Source organism: Myotis lucifugus, unplaced genomic scaffold (genome assembly GCF_000147115.1).
Source record: "Myotis lucifugus unplaced genomic scaffold, Myoluc2.0 scaffold_23, whole genome shotgun sequence".
Lineage (NCBI taxonomy): Eukaryota > Metazoa > Chordata > Mammalia > Chiroptera > Vespertilionidae > Myotis > Myotis lucifugus.
The window spans coordinates 5,449,784-5,472,181 of NW_005871071.1; the positions used below are offsets into that span (position 1 = coordinate 5,449,784).

Sequence of the window (22,398 nt, forward strand, 5' to 3'; positions counted from 1 at the left end):
CGCTGCACCTTCCGCTCAGGCCCAGGGTGTTACTGGAGCCAGAAAGGAGGGTTGGGAAAGTCAGTGCTGGACCAGGAGCAGTGACCTTACGTCATCAGCAACATAGTCAGCTTGAGACGATGTTACCAGAAAAGAGATGAGCGAGCAGATCAGCCCCTCTCTCCTCCTCCTCTCTGACCTCCTCCCCACAGCCCCCACTGGTCAAACCCAACCAGAGGCCAGAGGACATGACCACCCATGCCGTGGTCCGCCCAGGTCAGCCCCCTGGGGCAAGTGAAATACATCCAGACCCCACCAGAAAAATAATTCAGGCGGCTTGTGAACAAAAAAGAAAAATGCACATTAAAGATAAAGCAAGTACATCACAGAATAAACGAGAGCCGATTCTCCGGGCACCTGGCACGAAATGGTTACCTGGGTATTAATTTGTGTGGGACTTCCAGCAGCCTCGGCTGAGGGGCACCTAGCGAGTTGCAGAGTTCACACTGTGCGTTTGCACAAGTCCAGCTGGGGAGAAGAGTGAGCCAGGTTCACCTGGGGTCCACTTCATGCTCCCTGTCCCAGCTCTTGGCACCAGTGGTCCTAGAGCAGTGATGGCAAACCTATGACACGCGTGTCAGAGGTGACACACGAACTCATTTTTTTGGTTGATTTTTCTTTGTTAAATGGCATTTAAATATATAAAATAAATATAAAAAATATAAGTCTTTGTTTTACTATGGTTGCAAATATCAAAAAATTTCTATATGTGACACGGCACCAGAGTTAAGTTAGGGTTTTTCAAAATGCTGACACGACGAGCTCAAAAGATTCGCCATCACTGTCCTAGAGGATCTTAAAGGAATCCAGGTGTTCGCTTACCAGTGGCTAAGTAAGAGAAGAAATGCAATATTCCTAATTTGGGAACATTTTTGTCTTCAGGTTTCCAGGAGGATTTTCAGATGGATGTGTTTAAGATCCTGGCAGCCATCCTGCACCTGGGCAACGTGCAGATCACAGCAGTGGGCAACGAGAGGTCCGCAGTCAGTGTAAGCGGCTTGCTTGTTCCACCCCTGCCTGTGTTTGGGGGGTCATCGGTAGAACATCTCAGGCTTCCCCTGCTTTTGCTTTTTAGCACCAGGAACGTTGAACCAACTAGGGAGGCCAGCTTAATAGGAAGAGGAAAGCAAGAGTTCCCAAGGGTTGTCCTCAAAGAGTAAAGCTTCTTTCTCTTGCAACAGAAGAGGAGGGGAGAGTGCATTTTCTTTTTTTTTTCTTTTTTTAAAATATATTTTATTGATTTTTTACAGAGAGGAAGGGAGAGAGATAGAGAGTTAGAAACATCGATGAGAGAGAAACATCGACCAGCTGCCTCCTACACATCTCCTACTGGGGATGTGCCCGAAACCCAGGTACATGCCCTTGACCGGAATTGAACCTGGGACCCTTCAGTCCGCAGGCCGACGCTCTATCCAGCGAGCCAAACCGGTTTTGGCGAGAGTGCATTTTCTATGTATTTTTCTTTTATTCAACAAATTTGACTAGCACTGCTATGTGCCAGGCACTGTTGTAGGCTCTGGAGAAACCGCAGTGACCAACACAAAGCAAGGTGCCCCTCAAGGAACTTTAATCAGAGAAGAGGAGACACTATAAACAATCACAGGCTCTGGCAGCTGCTGATGGCTGTTCAAAGGGAAAATGAGGCAGAGGAGGGGTAGAGAGGAGCAGGGCCTACAGAGAAGTTTTCTGGAGGCCCCTGTGTGAAAGGCCGCCTCACACCCGAATCCTCCTCCTTTCTTTCTGATACGGCAGCAGTGGGCAGAGGCCTCCACACAAGGACGTGAACTATGCCTGTGTCTGGGGCAAGGAGCTGTAATTTAAGAAATAGCAAAAAAGTCAGTATATCCAAAGAGGAGTGAGTGAAAGGAGGGGTGGAAGGTGAGGCTGGAAAATGGGGGGCTGAGGGGTACAGGTTATGTAGGGCCTGAAGGGCACAGGACAGTTGTAAGCAGAAGGGACACCTCCCACCTCTTACCGTGTAAGTTCTGTGACAGATTGCTTTATTAATGGACACTAGGTAAGCTTATGTGTGTGTCTTCTGTGACAAATATGAGTGATGGTTGGTAGGGGGCCTGTGTGTAGTTATTCTCATTAATGTCTGCACGAGGAAGAAAAGAGCACTAGTGAAAAACACGTCTACGAATGCAGATGGCAGCAGTGTCCTGCCAGGGGCAAGGGGCAGGCTCCTGCCGCTGGGCCCTCCCGCTTCACGCCCAGGCCTGGCCGTGTCGCTGAGTCCTGGCCTTTCTCACACCAGCTCATCCTCCTCTCATGCAGGCTAAGTGGGGGCCAGGGCCCTGGCGGGGGGCCGTGCTGGCTTTGGTGGCTGACGGCCCTGATGGGGCCATGTTTGTTTTCAAAGGCGGACGACAGTCACCTGCAGGTGTTCTGCGAGCTCCTGGGCCTGGAGCGTGGCGGCGTCGCTCAGTGGCTGTGCAATCGCAAAATCATCACGACCTCGGAGACGGTGGTGAAGCCCATGACCAGGCCCCAGGCCGCCAACGCCAGGGACGCGCTGGCCAAGAAGGTCTATGCTCACCTGTTTGACTTCATTGTGGAGAGAATTAACCAAGCGTTGCAGTTTTCAGGCAAGCAGCACACTTTTATTGGTGTTTTGGACATTTATGGGTAAGAGCCTGTCTTTCCCCGTTTGAATGTCGAATGCCCGTTACCCTTAGATCATTCGCTTCTGGTTTCTCCTCTGTGTTTCACGTGATCAGGGAGGTGGCGTCCTCAGTTTTTGCACATGTGGATGTTAAGTCCAGTCTCCTGGGCGGCAGTGTCTTATTTAGTGTGTTAGTAAATGCCAAGTTAACAACGGCCCCTCGAGAGCTCACCGTGGCCAGCGACCATGCTGGGTGGTTTCCATGTGCTGCTCACCTACCCTCACTCAGCCCTGAGACTCTCCCCTGTTAGGGTGGAGCAGCGAGGCTGTGAGGCTGGGGGAGGACCCAGCACTGTGGGAGGCCCTGGCCCACTTCTGTCTCCTGATAGAGACCCCGTGAGGTGTGGACCCCGTGTCCCTTTCCCGTTTCACTGGGAATGACGTCCCAGAGGTCCTGCCCTCGCCCAGGCCCACAGGCCGGAGGAGGACTCAAACCAAGGCCTCTCTCCAAGCTGCCTCCCACACCTAAGTCCTCATCCTTTCCCACATAATGCGGGTCTTGCATTTGCCCCAGCTCTTCCCCAGGAGTCCCCACGTTGGAGTTCTGTTCTTCTTCCTTCTCTTTGCCCCATCATGCTTTCCTAAATCCCAGGCCAGACGCCCACGAACGATGCTCACAGACACCCAGAGGGCGTGTGCGGCCAGGCCCGAGTGGAGGTGGGCGCGAGGGGCCATCGCATTCCGGCTTTATTTGTTGGCACCTGGCCTTTCCACGCCCAAGCCCTCCCCTCCCAGACCAACCCTGGCTTCTCTCTGGGACAAGGGGCAGCTTGTCCCACGAAAGGCACCACAGTGTTCTGCCCAGACTGGGAGCGGTCAGTCCCCCAGGTCTGTGAAAAGCAGCCCAGCCCCCTCCCCATGCAGAGGGGAGAGCCGGGTCTGGGCCTCCCCACCTGGGGAGGGGCGGGCAGGGCGGCACACTGACCCCTATAAAGAGGGTGCCTCAAGGGAGTCACTTTGTTTAACTTAGACTCAACTAATACAATGACTACCAATTAATAGTACATGTCAACAGTTATAAAATACTGAGACATTGCGGGGATCTCTAGTAAATTATTTACCTTTCCTTGTTCTAAAAAAGGTATGTGAGCAGCCGATAAGGATGTAAGTAAACTTGTAAAACAATAGTCTCTTTGTGGTAGAAATAGGTGATTGTTGTACTATTCTCTGTTGTTTTCTGTGTTTTTAAAAATGCCTTAAAAATAAATAGGCCTTTATTATAAGAATATATTATTTCATTCATCCAACAAGTAGCTATACAAATATCTATGTGCCAGGCCCGGTGTTGGGAGTGATCGGTGAACAGCATAGACACATGGCCCCTGCCCTTTTGGTACGTAAATTTTAGTGGAGTGGGCAGGTAGGTAATTAGGTGGGGATGATTCTTTGAAAGGAATGTGTGGGAGGTTAGCTGGGGATGGGGAGAGAGGAGGCAGCTGAGTGCGAGGAGCAGTAAGTGAGGAGAATGGCATGTAGCCCAGAGTCAGATCCAGGAATCTGAATTTTTTGGCTAAGTGTGCAAACCTGAGACAGGAATAATTATAAATTCACAAGAACTTCTTAGAGTATGTATTAAATTTTAAAATTAAATTCCTCTTCAAAAAGTATAAAAGTAACATGCTTGCCGCCACCCCTCCAAAATGGTACCCCTCCAAGAGCATAAGCACCCCTTTTTAAGTAATGATGCTGTTGCCTAGGCGAGTCCTTTCATGCCTTCTCCAGGAGGCTCATGTCTAGTGAGCCCTGTTCCGTGCGCACCCTGAAACTTTGGAGAGAACTGAGCTCAGTTTGGCCTAGAAATGAGGCAGCCTCATAGGCAGTGCTCTCTCACTCAGAGCCTTTAAAGATGAAGCTGTGAGCTCAGAGGTGCAGCTGGGAACGACATGAGGGCTTGGGGTCCCCTGGCCAGTGGTGTTTGTGTTCTCCGGCCCCAGAGCTGTGAAGGCCTGGGCTGGGAGGTCAGACCCCTGGGAGTGCGCACTGCAGCGTACTGGGCGTGTGGCCCCGAGAAAGCCACAGAGCCTCTCCGAACCTCAGCTTCTGCATCTGTAGAATGGGGCCTCTGTCGCAGGGTATGATGAAGATCAAACAGAAGAATTGGTAAAGATATCTTCAGAACCATCAGCATCGTTCAGATGTGAAGTGTTGTCATCGCCAGTGAGCTTCTGGCCTTTTAAGTCATAGGTTTAGTTCTTTCCGTTGGTTGTGAACTTTAGCTCTGGGGAAGGTGGGCAAGAGGGCAGGGAAATAATCACTGATGAGTGACATTCCGTTCCTGCTCTAGAAAGCCCTGCCTCTGGCCTTGGCCGTGCGCTGTGGAGCACAGTGAGGCCCTTTTGACCCTTCCCCAACCAGCCCCGGCCTGTCCACAGTGTCCAGCCTCAGCACCCACCCTGCCTGCCCCCCCCCCCCCCCACCGCCCTCCCAGTGCATGTGGAATGGGGCTGTGTGGGTTTGAGTCAGTCTGGAGCTGTTTAGAGAAAGTCGAGGCCCTTCAACTGCCCAGCAAGTCTAAACTGAGCCAAGCTGGCTGTCGAGTGACACTCCCAGGGGATCCATGTTGGCAATGGCAGGACCCCAGGGGATAGAGAAGTGAAGAACCACAGCTTTGGAGGCACCAAGAGCTGGCGTCAAATTGCATGTCTGGCACATTTGCTGGCTGCCTTCTCCGCGATGGTCACCGTCTCCTCTGACCCTCACGTGTGACCGTGGGGTCGCTGTAGCCTCCAGCTGGAGTGGTGTTCGGCGGAAGTGATGTGTATCTATGCTGATGCCTAAGCACCGGGGAACTTCCTCCTGGCAGAAGCGTTCCCCTGGCCGGGTGGGGGAATTTCATGCATGAGTTTTGTTCAGCCAATAACATGGGATAATTCACATAAACGTCCAGATTTCTGGCTTTTCTGGAGAATCAGGTGATCTAGCATCCTGACCTGCATTCATCCATGGCCACAGCTGGCGGGAGCTGAGTACCAGGTAGCAGCTGCCCCGTTGGATAATCCTGTTTGCCACGGCCCCGCACAGCTTACTGGCCGCTCTCCAGCCCCGCTTCCCCTCTCTGTCACCTGCCCACCTCCTGCCAGCCCACGAGTGGGCAACTTCAGGGCAGCGCCAGAGACAGCGCTGAAAGTCTGAGGATGGAGGCAGGCATGTCTGTCGCAGACCTGATGGGCCTGCTGGGCTATAGTGTTAAACGACCTTGCCCTTTTCTTCCAAGACCTGGGAAAGCACCCTGGTGGGGGCAGAACTGTGCTGCCTCTCCCTCCAACTGGCAGCGAGTAGGGAGTAGGAAAGAGCATTGCTTTTTTTACCACAAGCGTCAGTGTTCTAGCCCGGCAGGCTCACAGCAGTTTGACATCGCTGTGTGACCTTAGGCAAGTTTCCGAACCTCTCGGAGCCTTATTTCCTCATCTACAAAGTGATGATAACAGTATGGCTGTGAATGAAATGATACATGATATTGTGAGGGGCCTGATCTAGTGCCTGCCTCAGGGTGGGTGTTTTGTACATACCATTCCTTCTGAGGCAACCTGGGAAAAGCTGATTTATGCTGTAGATTGACTGTCAAGCATTCAGGTATATTTAAAACTTTCAGAAAGCACAACTAACTTTTCAGCTATGAACTTTGTCCAAAAAATACTGACCAATAAGTGATGTATATGTCCTCCAAGTTACATTTTAACTTTACATTTACATTTTAACTGCATTTCAGCTTTGAAACCTTTGATGTGAACAGCTTCGAACAGTTTTGCATCAATTATGCTAATGAAAAACTGCAGCAGCAGTTCAACCTGGTAGGTGACTTTTCTCCCTTCTTGAAACTCATTCTTGGCGCTGAGCGCAGGGAATCTGGAAGGAGGCAAACCAGGCTTCTGCCCTCTGCAAGTTGTGATTAGTAAAGGAGCCGCACGTCACTGCACCACCTTGTGGCCGTGTCTGAAATCACACCTTCCCACCTTCCAGTTTTATCTTTCTGGAGCCACCTGCCTACTCTTCAGTTCCAGTTCCTCATCTGTCATTCTCGGGTACAGACCCCGATGTGCAGCCAGACCAAGTGGTCTTGTTAGCTTCCTGAAGGCCCCACGTCCTTGCAAAACTCTGCATCTTTGCATCTGCTGCTCTGTCTGCTGTCAACCACCTGCTGTTCCCATCCTTTCCCCACCCCTCCATCTTCACCTGGTGAACTCTCCTGCTTGTCATTTGAAAATCGTCTTCTCCCACACAACCCCGAAGAAAAAACAGAATGACATCCTGGAGAGCACAGACTTTTTCCCAAACTGAACTGGTTTGAGTCTCAGCTCTCCCACCTGCTTCCTCTGGGACCCCGGGCTCTCTGAGACTGTTTCCTCACTTTAAAAATGGTTCAATAGCACCCACCTAATGTTGTTGAGAAGACCTAACATTGAATCATATTCAGTAAGTGTTTCTTTTCTTTCCTTTTCCTTACCCCAGAATTAATCCACGTGTAAGCATTACATGTTATTCTATTGCAAATTTCTATCAGCATTCTCAAGGATACCTGTGTTTCACATTTAATGACCACAGCCAAGCTTTATTCCAAGTAGATATGCAGTATAACTAAAATATAAATCTACAGATCTTCCCTCTCCCCAACACAACTTAAAATAATGCATATGCAAAACACCTCCTGGAAATAGCATAGCAGAGGCTGCAACTGTGTTTTCCTCCTGTTCTTCTCCACCTCCTTTCTTTCGAGTCCTCTGTCAATGTTCAGAGCCTCCTGAGAGGGGTAATGCCTTAAAATGTCAGCACTGAAGCCCTAGTGAGGACTGTCTCCTAGCTCCTGTCCCATGAATCTGACTGCTGCTGGGCCCCCGCACCGGGTGGCCTCAAGTAGCTCAGCAGTGACAGAGGGAACCCACCGCCTTCCCCTCTTGGCCTCCGTACCCTCCCTGCTTACTTTTGTGGTTAAACCACTATCATTGACACAGTGTCCTGGCCTAATGTTTGTCCTAACTGTGGCTCTTGGTCATCTTCCTCCCCCAGAGCCTCCAGGTCACCTCCCGAGTGTCTGGCCACAGCAGAACTGAGTCCTGACAGGCCTCTCTGCCTCCAGTCCTGCCCCCACCCCAAGCTGAACTACCAGGTCTCATCCTGACCCTCCCTCACTCATCCCCTCCCCTTTCTGGGTCCTCACTGCCCCTAGGAAAAGGCCACATGGGGGCTTGCACCCACCCACCCTCATCCTACTGTGCTTTCCCATCGCCCCCCTTTGCTGCTGTGCTCTCTCTCTGGCTGGTTCTCAACCACCTACTGTGCTTCAGAGCTGCTCCCACTGGATGCTTCTGTGGGAGGCTCTCTCCTCACAGCTCCTACCCCTGCCGCCTGCAGCCAGGAAAAGCCTGAGCCAGGCTCTGGGAAGCCCCCTGGTACCCTCACAAGTAGTGAACGAAGCTCTGCTAGTGGCTGGCTCCTCACACTGGCCCACAGCCAGCATTCTCGGCAGGCTGGCTCCATCCTGGAGAGCAGCAGCGCGAGAGCAGGGAGGCCCCGGGACCACCCTGAGTGCCATCGGTGCTGGAGGTGATGGGATGTGGGCACCCACCCAGACTGGGTCGGGGAGTGAAGTCTAAACCTGCAGTAGGAATTCAGTGGCATTGGTCATGGATAAGGGGCATAGCCTGCACCTCTGGGTCCTCGACAGACATGGAAAATCTGTCCTATATCTCCATCTTCCAAATGCTTACACCCTACTCTTCAGAAGCACACCTCAGTGTTCTGTTTTACTCCACATTAACTTCTGGATTCTTCCCAGCATGTCTTCAAACTTGAACAAGAAGAATATATGAAGGAAGATATCCCTTGGACTCTGATCGATTTTTATGACAATCAATCAGTTATTGACCTGATTGAAGCAAAGATGGGCATTTTGGAGTTGCTGGATGAAGAATGCTTGGTAACTTAAAAAAAATTTTTCCCCAACTTGTGAGTAGTAACAGATGAGCATATTGTAAAGTGGATTTTTTAAAAATGTACATGTAAATTCTTGATGTGCTACCCAGTGGTTGTATATTAATGCTGGGCAGCATCCACAGCAGGAACCCACGAGGGCCAGGTGAGCCTCCCACCTCAGTGTGTGGGGCCCACCCTTGGGTAACATGCACAACCTCTTAGGTCACGTCCAGCAAGGGCGCCCTTTGAGGCTGTCCCTAGTGTGTGCACATGGAAGTAGCAAGTGACCCCGGGCCCATTGTGAATGACTAACAAGAAGTGAGTTCCTGATTCTGTGACTCACCCATCGGGGGGTGTGGCTGAAAAATAAATGCCATACACTTGGGAGAAGGGTCCCTAGGAGTTCTCCTCTTCTTAGTTCCCCCTGGGAGGAGCAACTTTGTGCTGAGTCAGCCTCACAATGCCCTTCATGGGGCCACAGGAACAAATAATCCCCAGGACACTAGTCATTTTTTGGTTTAAAGGTGGTGTTTTGATGTTCAGACATAGGTTCTGTTTCTTTTTCAGATATTTATTTGTACCAAAAAAAGATTATAATGTTGAGGACTTATTGGCATTTTCTCCCTAGAATTCTCAGCCCCATGGTTCTTCTCACAGATCATCTGTTCTGGTGCCCTGTGCTTTAGTACCTGCAGTGATGTAAGATTAAAGGGCCAGTGTGAGTGCCAAGCACTCTGGAATGATCTACGTGGGGCAGGGGACAGAGGATAAGGTGGTCTCTAGAAAATCACAGAGAGCCCTAGGTGACCAGTGTCACAAAGCAGTATGCAGGAGTCATCCTATATAATAAAAGGGTAATATGCAAATTGTCCCCTCGACCTGGAGTTCAACCAGTGGGCGGGGCCCGCCAACCGCCCAGGGCCTCTCCCCCCTCACCCCCCCCCAGCTGTCCCAGTCCCCAATCAGCCCTCCCCCCAATCGGGGGCAGGGCCGGCCAGCCAACCTCCCGCGTCCCTTCCCCCCAGCTGGCTGGCCCGCCTGATTGGGGCGGGCAAGCTGGACCCCACATGTGCACGAATCCATGCACCGGGCCTCTAGTTTGAACGTAATAAGGTATTAGATTCACAGCGCTCAGGCTGAATATACTTGATAGCTTTAAAATCACCAGTATCAAGAACAAGTTTTGCAGCTAGCTTAGTCTGAGGAGGTAAGATCTTAGTGCAAGGAGGTAGTTATTCATTAGGCAGTGAAACAAAAGAAAAACTTCTCCAGGAGGAGGGGAACTACATTTAGGTGCCAGTCTTTTCCCATAAAACTGAGAATAAAGTCTTGTGCACGTAATGGAACCAGTGCTACTTTTCCCTGAACCTTTGTACTTCTTTGGAGAAAAATATAAAAATACTGCCCATTTTACAGAAGTAAAATTCTTCATTCTTAAGTTATTATATGACCATTTCCTTGTAGCTTATAACATTTTGTTCTAAAAGGGCATTGATATAGCCATTTAAATATCACTCTGAAGATTGTTGAGATCAAGGACAGATTTATGCCTAGAGTTGCTTTTTTATAAAAAGCATTTATTTATTCATTTATTTACTTTATCCTCACTCGAGGTTATGATTTTTTAATTGATTTTAGAGAGAGAGAAACTTCAATTAGTTGCCTCCTGTCATGCTCCGACCAAGGATTGAACTGGAAACTTAGGTATGTGACCTGACTGGGAATTGAACCCACCACTTTTTGGTGTACCAGACTACACTCCCACCCACTGAGCCACCCGGCCAGGGCTAGAGTTGCTTTTTAAAAAGGAGCTGTGGATCTAGAGCCCTTCACTCCTAAGGCCCCACATGTCTTGGTTTCTCAGAATAAGTGCTTTTCCATAAAAAGAAATGAAATCTTAATTATTTGTGACAGCATGGATGGACCTAGGGTATTATGCTCAGTGAAGTAAGTCGGTCAGAGAAAGACAAATATATGATTTTGCTGATATGTGGAATCTAAAGAACAAAACAAACAAACAAAATAGAAATAGACTCATAGATACAAAGAGAGAACTAGTGGTTGCCAGAGGGGAAGAGGTTTGGGGGACAGGGTGAAAGGGATAAAGGTCTCATTTGATTGGAATGTCATCCCATACACCAAAAGGTTGCAGGTTCCATTCCTTGTCAGGGTACACACCTAGGTTGTGGGTTCAATCCCCGGTTGGGGCACATTCAGGAGGCAACTGATCGATGTTTCTCGCTCTCCCTCCCTCCCTCCCTCCCTCTTCCCACCCCTTTCTCTCTCTCTCTCTCTCTCTCTCTCTCTCTCTGTCTGTCTCTACAAATCAATAAAAACTTGTCCTCGGGTGAGGATTTAAAAAATACAAATTAGTACTTACAGGGATGTAAAGTACAGCATAAGGAGCATAGTCAGTAATACTGTAATAACTATGATGTCAGATGGATACTAGATTCATCAGGGTGATCACTTAGGAAGTTATATAATGTCCACTCACTGGGTTATACTCCAGAAACTAATATAATATTGTATATCAACTGTAATTGAAAAATAAAAAAATAATTTTTTAAAAATGAGCACTTTTCCTTGCCTCTACTCAACCTTCCTCTCTGTTTTCTTTACTTGATATTTGGTGTGCTTCCTCTTCCAGTTGCCACATGGAACTGATGAAAACTGGCTTCAAAAGCTGTATAATAATTTCGTCAACAAGAACTCTTTGTTTGAAAAGCCCAGAATGTCAAATGCATCCTTTATCATCCAGCACTTTGCTGATAAGGTACAGTGATCTGGGAGGGCGCTGTGTGGGGAGCCAGAGCTGCTTCCCATGGGAGAGGCTGGCCAGGGACTTCTCAGGTCGGATCCAACTCATGGGACATGAGTAAACGCAACAGTTCTTCATTTGTCTTTATCACAGAACGCATGCCTTCCTGTTGTACTGCTTTAAAGATAAACATATTGCCGGTGGACCCCATTTCTGCGTTAGATTTACTGTGAATTTATCAACCTCTTGTCATTTTATTTTCTCCGTGAAATTGTTATAATCAGGACAGCGTAATTGTTTCTTATAACAAAAGCTATGCCTTTTTTTGAGGTTTTCCTTTGTTACTAAGTTGTAATGTATTTTTTGTATGGGTGACATAGGTTGGCGAAGATGGTGGGTTTCCTAGGTGATCTTTATTTTCTTGATAAACCTCCTATTTTTAATGAAACAAATGTTACTCTATTAAAAAAGAAAATTATTTTGTAAAAATCACATGGCAGAAAGCTTAGAAAATACAGGATGGGGTAAAAGTAGGTTTAGAGTTGTGAGTACCCAAACAACTTATTCTTATATTATTATTTATTAATTATTGTGTTATTTTCCCTACAATCAACTGCAAACCTACTTTTGCCCCTCCCTAACGAAGGGGGAAAGACAAATCGCCATCACCACCTGCCGTCAACGTGCCTTCTCACCTTGTTTTCCTTTCCCAGGGAAGCTCAGTGGGTGTCACGCTCGAGGCCTGGCCAGCCCTGGGGATGCTGGGAACGGGCTGTGCTTGCCTGTCCCAGCGGCCGGTGCTGTGGGTCAGCGTGTGCTGGCCATGCGAGTGACCGAGGGCCTGGGAGGGACAGGAGGCTGGAAAGCGGTAGCAACTCTGTGGGCTAGAGGAGTGCTGTTAAATGTGGTAGCCTTTTAGGGCTTAGGGCTTCTCAGATTTGGTTCCTGAAGAGAGGCAAGTGAGATGGATGATGATATAACAAGTTATACTTACATTTTCGAGGTGTCCTTTATAATTTCCTATTTGGGGTCCCCAAGGGGGAAAGAAAGGAAGGATCGGACTTCATGCAAAGCACCCCTGGGATTTATCTCAGGAGGCCCTCTTTATAACACACAGTTTCTGTACATCTCATGCTCTCACCTGGCACTTCCAAGAAATGCCTCGTAAAAGAATTGAGGCAGTAACTCGAGTGGGCTGCGGATTGGTGGGAAAAACACACACACACTGTAAGGTCAGCTTAGCTCTCAATTCAGGAAGCCGAGGACATAGTCCTTTAGAAAGTGAGGCAGCTATGCTTAGATGCAACAAGACGGCACATCTTCCCTCGGTCCCCTGGCCCCCGACAGAGGCACACAGCTCTCTGTGATCTTCCCCACAGATGGTCTCCCCCATCGAAAAGGCTCTACATTTGTCATTTCAACGTGTGGCTCACACCACCAGCTGGAAGCATTTATACAAGAATCCAAGTACTTCATTCACAAGGGAGTGTTTACAGACAGTCAGTGATCCCAGAGAGGACCCCTCCTCACCCAGAGGGACAAGCAGAGTCCTTGCTCGGGGGTCGCTGAACACCCGCTCTGCCCCGAGGTCCCAGCACCGAAAGCCTGTTTCCTCATAGTTAATATTTTATTCTCAAACACTTTTTTAATTTACGAAGGATATATGTCACATATGAAAATATATAACTCAGAAGCAGATTCCTGAAGCCCCGTGAATCTGGAAGGGCTGCTGGAGTGCTTTTCTAAGCCCAATTCAAGCAGTGCAAACACTCACCCAGTCTCACCCCGACTCTAAGAGCTTTGCTGGCTCTGGGAAGCTCTGTGGTCAGGTGGTCAGGTTCTTTCCTTTCTGCCCCATTAATGCTGATTTAGGAAAACATTTCTGTTTGAACCCAAAGGACACCACTGAAATGTTTCCTCTCCCTGGTGGCTTCTAAGGCCAGGTGAGCTCCAGTCCAGGTCTTGTTAGACCTTCGTGTGTACTAACCACCCACACTGCAGAGAATGGTCAGTGTGGCCAGAGGGAATGGACAGGTGAGAGAACAGAGATCAGCGGCCAGTGGGAAATCCGGGCAGCGGGCAGCCGGCCTCTTCCGTCCGTGACATGTTCCCAGCTTTCTAAGCTACACCTATTGGGATGGCTGTGGTCAACAGAAGCCGAATCTCTTTGTTGGAAGATTGTCTGTAGAGCCCCTTCGTTGCTCTTTCTTTAAAAAGAAGAGAAACTTCTGGTACTTAGATGCTGTCTGCTCTTGTCTTTTTGGAAACAATGAATTCCTTTCTCTGCATAGGTTGAGTATAAATGCGAAGGTTTCCTTGAAAAGAACAGAGACACCGTCTATGACATGCTGGTTGAAATCCTGAGAGCAAGCAAGGTTTGTCAAGTCCCGAGGGGTAATTAACGTTCTGCATTATGCAGATTCGTGTCAGGAAAGAGTACGAAGTGTGAGTGTGTGTGTGTGTGTGTGTGTGTGTGTGTGTGTCTTGCAGTGGCAAATTGTAAGTCAGACTTACATAAAACTATTTTAGAATTGGGATTAAAATATGTGTCTAGCTTCTGAAAGCATACAAACCTCTGCTATATGCAAACTCAGAAATCAAATGTGCAGATAACAGAGAGGAAGGACAGCTGATCTGGCCATTTAAAGAACCACAGCTCACGTTTTATTCATTCAGTCACAGATACTATTTATGCAGCACCTGCCATGTGCCAAGCACTGGCCTAAGTTCTGGGGATGCAGCAGTGAGCAAGGCAGACGGGGTTCCTGCCTCACATCCTGGAGGGAGCACCAGCGTTAAGCACGTAATCAGCAATGGTAGGCAGTGCTGAGTGTGCGAGGAAACCCAAGCACGAGGGGGAGAGAACCACACAGGGAGGGACAGTGGCTGTGGCCGGGGAAGCTCCTCGAACCCACGGTTCTGTGTGATCACTAGTGTCACCAAAAGAGTGACTTCTGGCTTTTTTTATTTCCTCTTTAAACATGTCTTTATTAAAATTTGAGAGAAAGGATATTTCATAAGCCTTCATTTTTGTGAAGATTTGGTTATCATAATTACTTTCCTTCTTTTAAAAGATCCCAGTCCTTTGTTGATGTTCAGGTATTTTGACCATTTCCCAGATGAGCACGGGGAATTCCACTAATGACAATAAATCAATCACTGGCCGTGACACCTTCAGTCATTGAAACTGGTTCATGGTAGAGAATCCAGTGTAGAAATGGCCTGCATCTTGTGTAGAAATTAGTTGACTTGATTTGCCAGTTGTTTACTCGCCCCCAAGCTTAGCCTGGGGTCCAGTCTGGAAGAGGGAGCAGATCCCGTGGAAGCACCGATGCGTCTCCCGTAAAGCACATCGGCTCTCGGAGACTCGGGTTGCAGACCCCCTCCTCCATGGGCACACCAGGTGCATCAGGCAGAGATTCCGCCCTGAAGGAGATCAACGTCCAATTTAAAATAAAAAATAGGAGGTTCACTCTAAGAGAGAAGACGGACATTTAAAGAAATAACTGATTAGGTAGAAAGTAATGAGTGTCTTAGAAGAGGTACAAATAAAAGATTAAGACAGTTCAGAGAAATGTGGAATTCTTTCCTGCTGGGCACCAGCGAAGGCAGTGTGAAGGGGCAGGGTGAAAAATATGTTAACAAAACCCTGAATGATGGGTTGGGTTTGGGTCTGTGGGAGTGAGGATGTGGGTGGGAGGGAGATTCCAGGCGCACAGGTAGACCTTGTACATGTTTCCACCTTCCTGACATTGAGTGATGCCCACGTACAGACAATCTCTGCTCCCATTCCTGGTCATCCTGAGTGAGGAGATCGCTCAAGGGATTGAGACTTGATGTAAAGACTGTCACTTGACCCTCCACTGGTTTGGATGGGCTTGTGGTCATTTACGTGGCTTGTACCAGCTGAGGGCTGTGGGTGAGCATTTTTGGACACTGAAATCCTCTCTGCTCCTTCCAGTTTCACCTCTGCGCCAAGTTTTTCCAAGAAAGCCCAGTTCCCCCTTCCCCTTTTGGTTCAGCGATCACGATGAAATCTGCCAAGCAAGTCATCAAGCCCAACAACAAGCAGTTCCGGACCACCGTGGGGAGCAAGGTACCGGGAGGGGTTGAGGGTGAGGAGCCACGGGCTCAGCCAGGCCCCAGGGAGCCGGGCTCTGGGCGGACCCACCTTGCAGGCCTGGACATGGCACCACGCTTCATCCAATGGGACGTAAACTCAAATGCAAAGAAAAGCAGTTGTTCCTCGTGGTCGCACCTCAACCTCCGAGGCCGCACACACCTGGGCAAACCGCACATTTGCACAGTAGCGTGACTTACCACACTTCCTGCTTTGTGGGAATGTGGGACAGAGCCGTGTTCCATCCAGGGCAGTAGGACACGCTGATAACTGCAGTCACGGGTTGAAACCTTTCAGAATAGATGTTTAGCATGAAGTTAACTCTTCCTCCCAACTTACCGAGGTGGGGCCTTTTTTTGCCTCGATGTAAGCCAGTGGTTCTCAACCTTCCTAATGCCGCGACCCTTTAATACAGTTCCTCATGTTGTGGTGACCCCCAATTTCATTGTTACAAATTGAACATAATGAAAGCATAGGGATTAATCACAAAAACAATATGTAATTATAGGCGACCCCTGTGAAAGGGTCGTTCGACCCCCAAAGGGGTCGCGACCCACAGGTTGAGAACCGCTGATGTAAGCATTCCCTTTCAGCACATTTGTTGTCTGACTCTGTCTCCTAGTTCCGCAGCTCTCTGTCCTTGCTCATGGAGACCCTCAACGCGACCACGCCCCACTACGTTCGCTGCATCAAGCCAAACGATGAGAAACTGCCCTTTGAGTAAGTGCTCTCATGCGGCAGAGTGTTTCCGTCGTAATATTTGGGGAGTGTGCCCACAATTGTCTTGAACTTTACTGTTTCTGATTCAGAATGATCCTGCCCTGTGCACATAATGTTAGCACAAGCCCTGTGGCCGAGGCCCCTTATCTCCAGCATGAAGCAAAGTGGCGAGAGGTGAAAGAACAGTCTGTACTTGAAGTTTATGCAACTGAGAAAGCCCGAGCATGTTCCTTGGTTCTGAAAGACTTTGCATGTGTTTAAAGGAGAAAGGCTGAAGGAGGGGGTCACAGTTTCACCTTCCGACGTGGCAGGAGACATGAGACTTTCCTCTGGGGCCCCGGGAAAGGGCTCCAGACCTGTGAGTGGAAGGTCTTGAGTCCCTCTTAGCTGATGGAGCTGAGGGCTGGCCGAGGGGACGTGCTGTCCCGGAGGTGGTGGATGTGGTCACCAGAGGGTCAGACCCAAGGCAGAGGGCTGCCTGCCAGTGTCTGTAAAGGGAACTCAAGCATCAAACGAGCACTTGGACGAGGGCAGCTTGAACATTTCTTCCACTCTGTTGTCATTCGAAGCTCAGCCCAGTGGTGTTTCCCATAAGGCCCTCTCCCTGTCGCCTGCAGCAGAACCAGCCGCTCCTTTCTCTGTGTCCTCAGCCCCCTGAACTGTGTCACAGAGGTGCCATTTTCACCTGACACAACAAATCTTCATTAGCCGTCTGCTGTGTGTGGCCTGTGGGTTACCGAGACGGCCTGCTCCCTGGGGGCTCCCGGTCAGGGCAGCTCTGCTGCACTACTCATGGGCTTAACACCTTGTAAAATTCTCTTCTTTAAGGTTTGACTCCAAGAGAATTGTCCAGCAGCTGCGAGCCTGCGGCGTCCTGGAAACCATTCGCATCAGTGCGCAGAGCTACCCATCCCGGTACGCGGTCTGCCTTGTTTCGGGAGAAAGTGCCCAATTGGTCACATACTTTCGTAAGATCCTCCCAAGTTTTGTCCCACTGTGCTGGGCCAGAACAGGGTGATAGGCAGGCGGCGCGGGCGGGGGGCGGGGGAGAGGGGAAGGGAAGGGAGGTTGCCATCACCACCACCCCATCCCCCACCTCAGCTGCTGCCGAGGGTCACTCGCGGCCTCCCAGCGCCTGGGAAAGGGAGCGGGGATGGGGGAGAGGACATTGTTGGAGCTGAGCATTAATAAAATCAGTCCAGGTGTAGACAGGTGTGCTCCGCATGAGATTCAGGTGGTGTCCCAGCAGGGAGGCGAGTCAGAGGTCAGGGCCATCACCCCAGAGCAGACTGCACCCCACCAGCAGTGACAGGTGACACGCTCCCTGCCTGGCATGCCTTCTTACATCCACTTTGACTTTCCAGGTGGACGTACATCGAGTTCTACAGTCGCTATGGTATCCTCATGACCAAGCAAGAGCTTTCGTTCGGCGATAAGAAGGAGGTCTGCAAGGTGGTTTTACACAGGCTCATCCAGGTCAGGCTCGCTCACCTCGAGTCGCGGGCTCAGACCAAGAAGCGCGTCTCCCAAGCGCGTTTCCTCCTCCCTGCCTCAGTCTCTGGGCTGTAATTGTCATGGTGGCTAAGAGGAAAGCAGATGGGCCCTACGCCTGTATGTGCTGAGGAGGTCAGAGCAGCAGGCTCATGGGCATCACCTCCTGGCAGTAGGCGTCTCCTTTAGGGACCCAAATTCCAACCCTGGCTTCCCCCAGTGTCCTCCTGTCCGGCTTTGTTCTCCCACACCCTGGGGATCTTCCATGGGCCTGGTTTATGTTACACAGTCCACCAGACGTCACCGAGCCAGGGTTCCAGACGTGGCCCTCAGCGTGGGTTTAGATTATTGCCGAAGCAGTGAGTTATGATGGAAAAGGGAAGGAGTTATGACGGTCAGGAAGGGGGTCAAAGAGAAGCCAAAATGAAGACAGAAACCAAGCCTTTCCCAGTGCCTGTGCCCCTTTGTGGACAAACAAGTCAAAATATAAATTTCTAGATCATGACCAGAGTTTGTCTGCTTTATGTCAAAGAACAAAAATGTAAACATATCAATGTTTTGGGCATCTTTGAATCTCTGAACGTCTTTCTCAAATACTGTAGAAAATCTGAAAAGATTTTGTTTTTGATTATATTATTTTTCTCTTCCAGGATTCCAATCAGTACCAGTTTGGTAAAACCAAAATTTTCTTCAGAGCAGGCCAAGTGGCTTATTTAGAGAAGCTCCGATTGGATAAACTGAGGCAGGGTTGTGTTGTGATACAAAAGCACATCCGTGGCTGGCTCCAGAGGAAAAAATTCCTCCGCGAGAGACAAGCCGCCCTGACCATCCAGCAGTACTTCCGGGGGCAGCACACCGTCAGGTAGGTGGGAGCCAAGGGGACGTGTGCAGTTGTGCAGCTTTCTTTGCTGGTCACGTCCGGGAGGGGGGAGGGGCCTGTCAAGGACAAAGGACCCTTCTCCTGGGACCAGGGTGCATGTCCCTGAGGCGGCCGTAAGCCTCCCGATGAGAAGGGTGTGTCCCTCAGGGCCGGGAGTACTGACTCAGCCCGCTGTCCCCATGTGGGACAGGTGACAACCGGGACCCAGAAGAGAGGAAGCCCCAGTTAGGGTGTCTCGGAAGAGGTCAGAATTCCCCGTGAGACCAGGTGGAGGGACCGGGCCCCTGGTCTGTGAGAACTGAAAATGCCTAGGACAGTGGTCGGCAAACTCATTAGTCAACAGAGCCAAATATCAACAGTACAACGGTTAAAATTTCTTTTGAAAGACAATTTTTTTAAACTATATAGGTAGGTACATTGTTATTAACTTAATTAGGGTACTCCTAAGCTGGCCTTTGCTAAAAACGTCCTCAATCTGATTGAGGGGTTTGCTGAAGTTGACCCCTTCCAACTCTCCCATCCACACTCGTCTTGTATACTTGTTTCGTCTATCTCCTTTCGTTCATCCTCTCTTTATGTCCAAACCATCTCAAAAAAAAACTTCTTCAAAATAGACTTGCCCAGGCCAAAAACCAACTTCTGCGCATGGGCCACGAAGTTTCAATCGCACTGTACGTGTGCGCCCGCACGTGGTATTTTGTGGAAGAGCCACACTCAAGGGGCCTAGGAAGACTAGGGTCTCGGTGAAGCCCCTGAGTAAAGACGCCAAAAATAGCCACTGACCAGACTACCGGCAGAGGACAGGAGACAGAGCACGCCTGAGGGGATTGATGGGGAGGCCCTGCCAGCACATGCAGAGCCCTCGGGCAAGGCTACGCGGTAGCGCAAGGGGATGGCTGAGCGCAGGGCAGTCCCACCAGCCATGCCCGTCCCACCCTCCTCAGGTGCTCCCAAGAGGCCATGTTGGGCTGGCCAGTGGACAGGCCTTCTTCCCAGTCTGCACTGTGTGCTTCCATGTGTGTAGCCCAGCTCGCTTCCTGGCATGCTCCTAGGATAGTTGCGAAGGCAGGTGTGTCACTGAGCCTGACCTCTTCCTGCGCTTCTCCATGTGGTTGGTGCACCACCACCTTCATCTCAGCCCGCCCCAAACTGGTCTTGCCATCGCAGCCCCCATGCTCCAGGCAACCGGCTTACATGCACTTGCAGCCAGGCTCGCCCTCCGGGGCTTCTGAGTTCAGTTAACAACAGCAGCCTCCAGGGCAGGAAACCCTAGACTTACCTTCTTCCCCAAGTGTGTGCTCTCTTTCCAGTCGGGAATCACAAAGGCCTGACTATTCCATGCACCCTTCACTTGCCTCTGTGTCTGTCCCGCTCGTCCCATTCCTGGGTGCCTGCCCTGGTGAGGCCTCCATCATCGCTTCCTTACACCCTTAGAGCACATTCCTTCACCTGCCGCCTTTCTCTCCATCTTCCTAAAGCAGGGCCTGATCCAGCCACTGCCCTGCTCCTGAGCTGGATGCCTCCAGCAGCCCCTGTTTCCTACCAAAGAGCATTCAATCTTTTTAATGTTTTTAAAATATGTTTTTATTGATTTCAGAGAGGAAGGGAGAGATAGAAACATCAATGATGAGAGAGAATCATTGATTGGCAGCCTCCTGCATGCCCCACTCTGGGGATCAAGCCCACAACCCAAGCATGTGCCCTGACTGAGGATCGAACTGTGACCTCCTGGTTCATAGGTTGATGCTCAACCACTGAGCCACACTGACCGGGCAAGCATTCAATCTTTGCTATGGCCTGGATGCATTCATAAGAATGGAAGCTCTGTGAGGACAAGGACTATACTTGTCTGCTTCCCATTACATCCATACTAGGACCTAGCACAGTGGCTGTCACATAGTAGGTGTGTAATATATATATATTTCAACTAGAGGCCCAGTGCACGAATTCGGGTGGGGTCCTTTGGCCTGGCTGGTGATCAGGACTGATTGGGGCCGATCAGGGCCAGGCAGCTGCGGGGAGGGACCACGGGAGGTTGGCCGGCTGCAGGAGGTTGGCTGTGGGACATCACTGGCATACCTCATTTTCTTGCTCCTGTTTTGAGCATCTGTCCCCTGTGGTCAGTGTGTCATCAGAGTGACCGGTCGACTGGTCATAAAGGTCACTTAGGCTTTTATATATATAGATATATATTTTAATAACAAATGGTTCCCATCTGTTTTTCTAACCTTATTGACTACTAATTTTCTCCATGTATCTCATATTCAAGCAATTTTAGACAGAGTCTCTTTTTCTGAACATTCCAGCACTGCTAGGCCTCCAGTATGAAATGCTTTTCCAACCTTCGCTGTCTACAGAAATCCTTTTCCATCAAGGGCTGGCTCACAGGTCAGCCCTTCCCAAGCAGTTCTGTAAGATCTCGCGGACGGATCTTTTAGCAGTCATTCTATTTCTCTTATATCCCACTTGGCCACTTATAGGTCTGTCTGCTCCACAAGGTGGTAAATCCTGAAGGTAGGAGCTCTGTCGTCTTCTCCAGTCCTTTGGATAGGAGTCGACAAACGTGTTCTGTGAGAGCTGTTGGGGCCCCGCCGTTTCTCTCACAGTTGTTCACCTCTGCCGTGTAGCATGACGTCAGGCACGGGGAATATTGTAAAGCATAGGCGTGTGTGTTCCTGTAGAACCTGACCATCTCAGGTGGACAGCTGCAGGCTTGGCCCCGAGGCCCTGGTTTGCCACCCTCTCCCTGATCTGGAGCCTTCAGCCCGCTGGCCCACAGAATGAGTGAACAGGTGAAGGAGCAAGTGCAGTGCACGGGTTTGTTGCCACCGTCCCTGTGGGCGTGTGGGAGGCGGATTATCAGCCTGAATGTGAGGAGTGTGAAGTTCCTCGTGCCTGGAGCCAGCATATTCAGATCAGGGTGAAAGGGGAGACGGTAATGACTGATCTCAATCTGGCGTTACAAGAAACCACTCACAGAGCATAATGTGTAGATTTGCAAAAATGGGACTATTCCTTAGTCGGAAAGAGCACACGCTATAGAAGCCAGTGCGCTGTGGGTAACAGGTTGACTCCCCATTCTTCTCAACCAAGGAAAGCTGTGACCGCGGCCGCCTTGAAAGAGGCCTGGGCAGCCATCATCATCCAGAAGCACTGCCGTGGGTACCTTGTCCGCAGTCTGTACCAGCTGATCCGCGTGGCCACCATCACCATCCAGGCCTACACCCGAGGATGCCTGGCCCGGAGGAGGTATCGCAAGGTGCGGCCGGGACCACAGGCTTCCCCAGGGCTCGTGTTATTTTTCATCAGCAGCACTGGCATACCTCATTTTCTCACTCTTCACAGATATTGTGGGGGTTTAATATTTACCTTGAAGGTTTGTGGCAACTCTGTGTTGAGCAAGTCGATCAGCACCATTTTCCAACAGGCTCGGGTGAAGGGTAGCATTGTTTAGCAATAAAGTATTTTTATTGTTATGTGCTTTTTAGACATAATACTACTGCCCACGTAATAAACCATGCTATAGTGTAAATATAACTTTTACATGCCCTGGGAAACCCAACAATTCATGATACTCACTTTACTGTGATATTCACTTTATTTCGGTTTCTGGAACTGAGCCCACAGTATCTCTGAGGTATGCCTAGAGTGAGATAGTGCTTTTGCATGAAGACCTTCCTAGAGCAGGAAGTTCTGGTATGTGAATGTCCGGACATGGCTGCTACAGGTGGAATTTGGCTATTGTTTCAAAAGTCTATTGTAGGTCCCTATGGGCTGATTACAAGAAATCCGTATTTTGCACTGTGGGAACA

General features: G+C 49.8%; 1 protein-coding gene across 1 annotated transcript in view; it reads left to right on the forward strand.

Annotated features, from left to right (window-relative positions):
* Positions 1-22,398, forward strand: part of MYO5C (myosin VC) — a 95,763-nt gene that overhangs the window by 35,228 nt on the left and 38,137 nt on the right. Inside the window, exons 11-22 of the mRNA XM_006086029.3 lie at positions 922-1,028; positions 2,402-2,667; positions 6,414-6,495; positions 8,478-8,618; positions 11,265-11,390; positions 13,667-13,750; positions 15,337-15,471; positions 16,118-16,215; positions 17,044-17,130; positions 17,580-17,691; positions 18,357-18,568; positions 21,680-21,845. Of these exons, the coding sequence (XP_006086091.1) occupies positions 922-1,028; positions 2,402-2,667; positions 6,414-6,495; positions 8,478-8,618; positions 11,265-11,390; positions 13,667-13,750; positions 15,337-15,471; positions 16,118-16,215; positions 17,044-17,130; positions 17,580-17,691; positions 18,357-18,568; positions 21,680-21,845 (1,616 nt within the window). The remainder of the gene's footprint in view (positions 1-921; positions 1,029-2,401; positions 2,668-6,413; positions 6,496-8,477; positions 8,619-11,264; positions 11,391-13,666; positions 13,751-15,336; positions 15,472-16,117; positions 16,216-17,043; positions 17,131-17,579; positions 17,692-18,356; positions 18,569-21,679; positions 21,846-22,398) is intronic.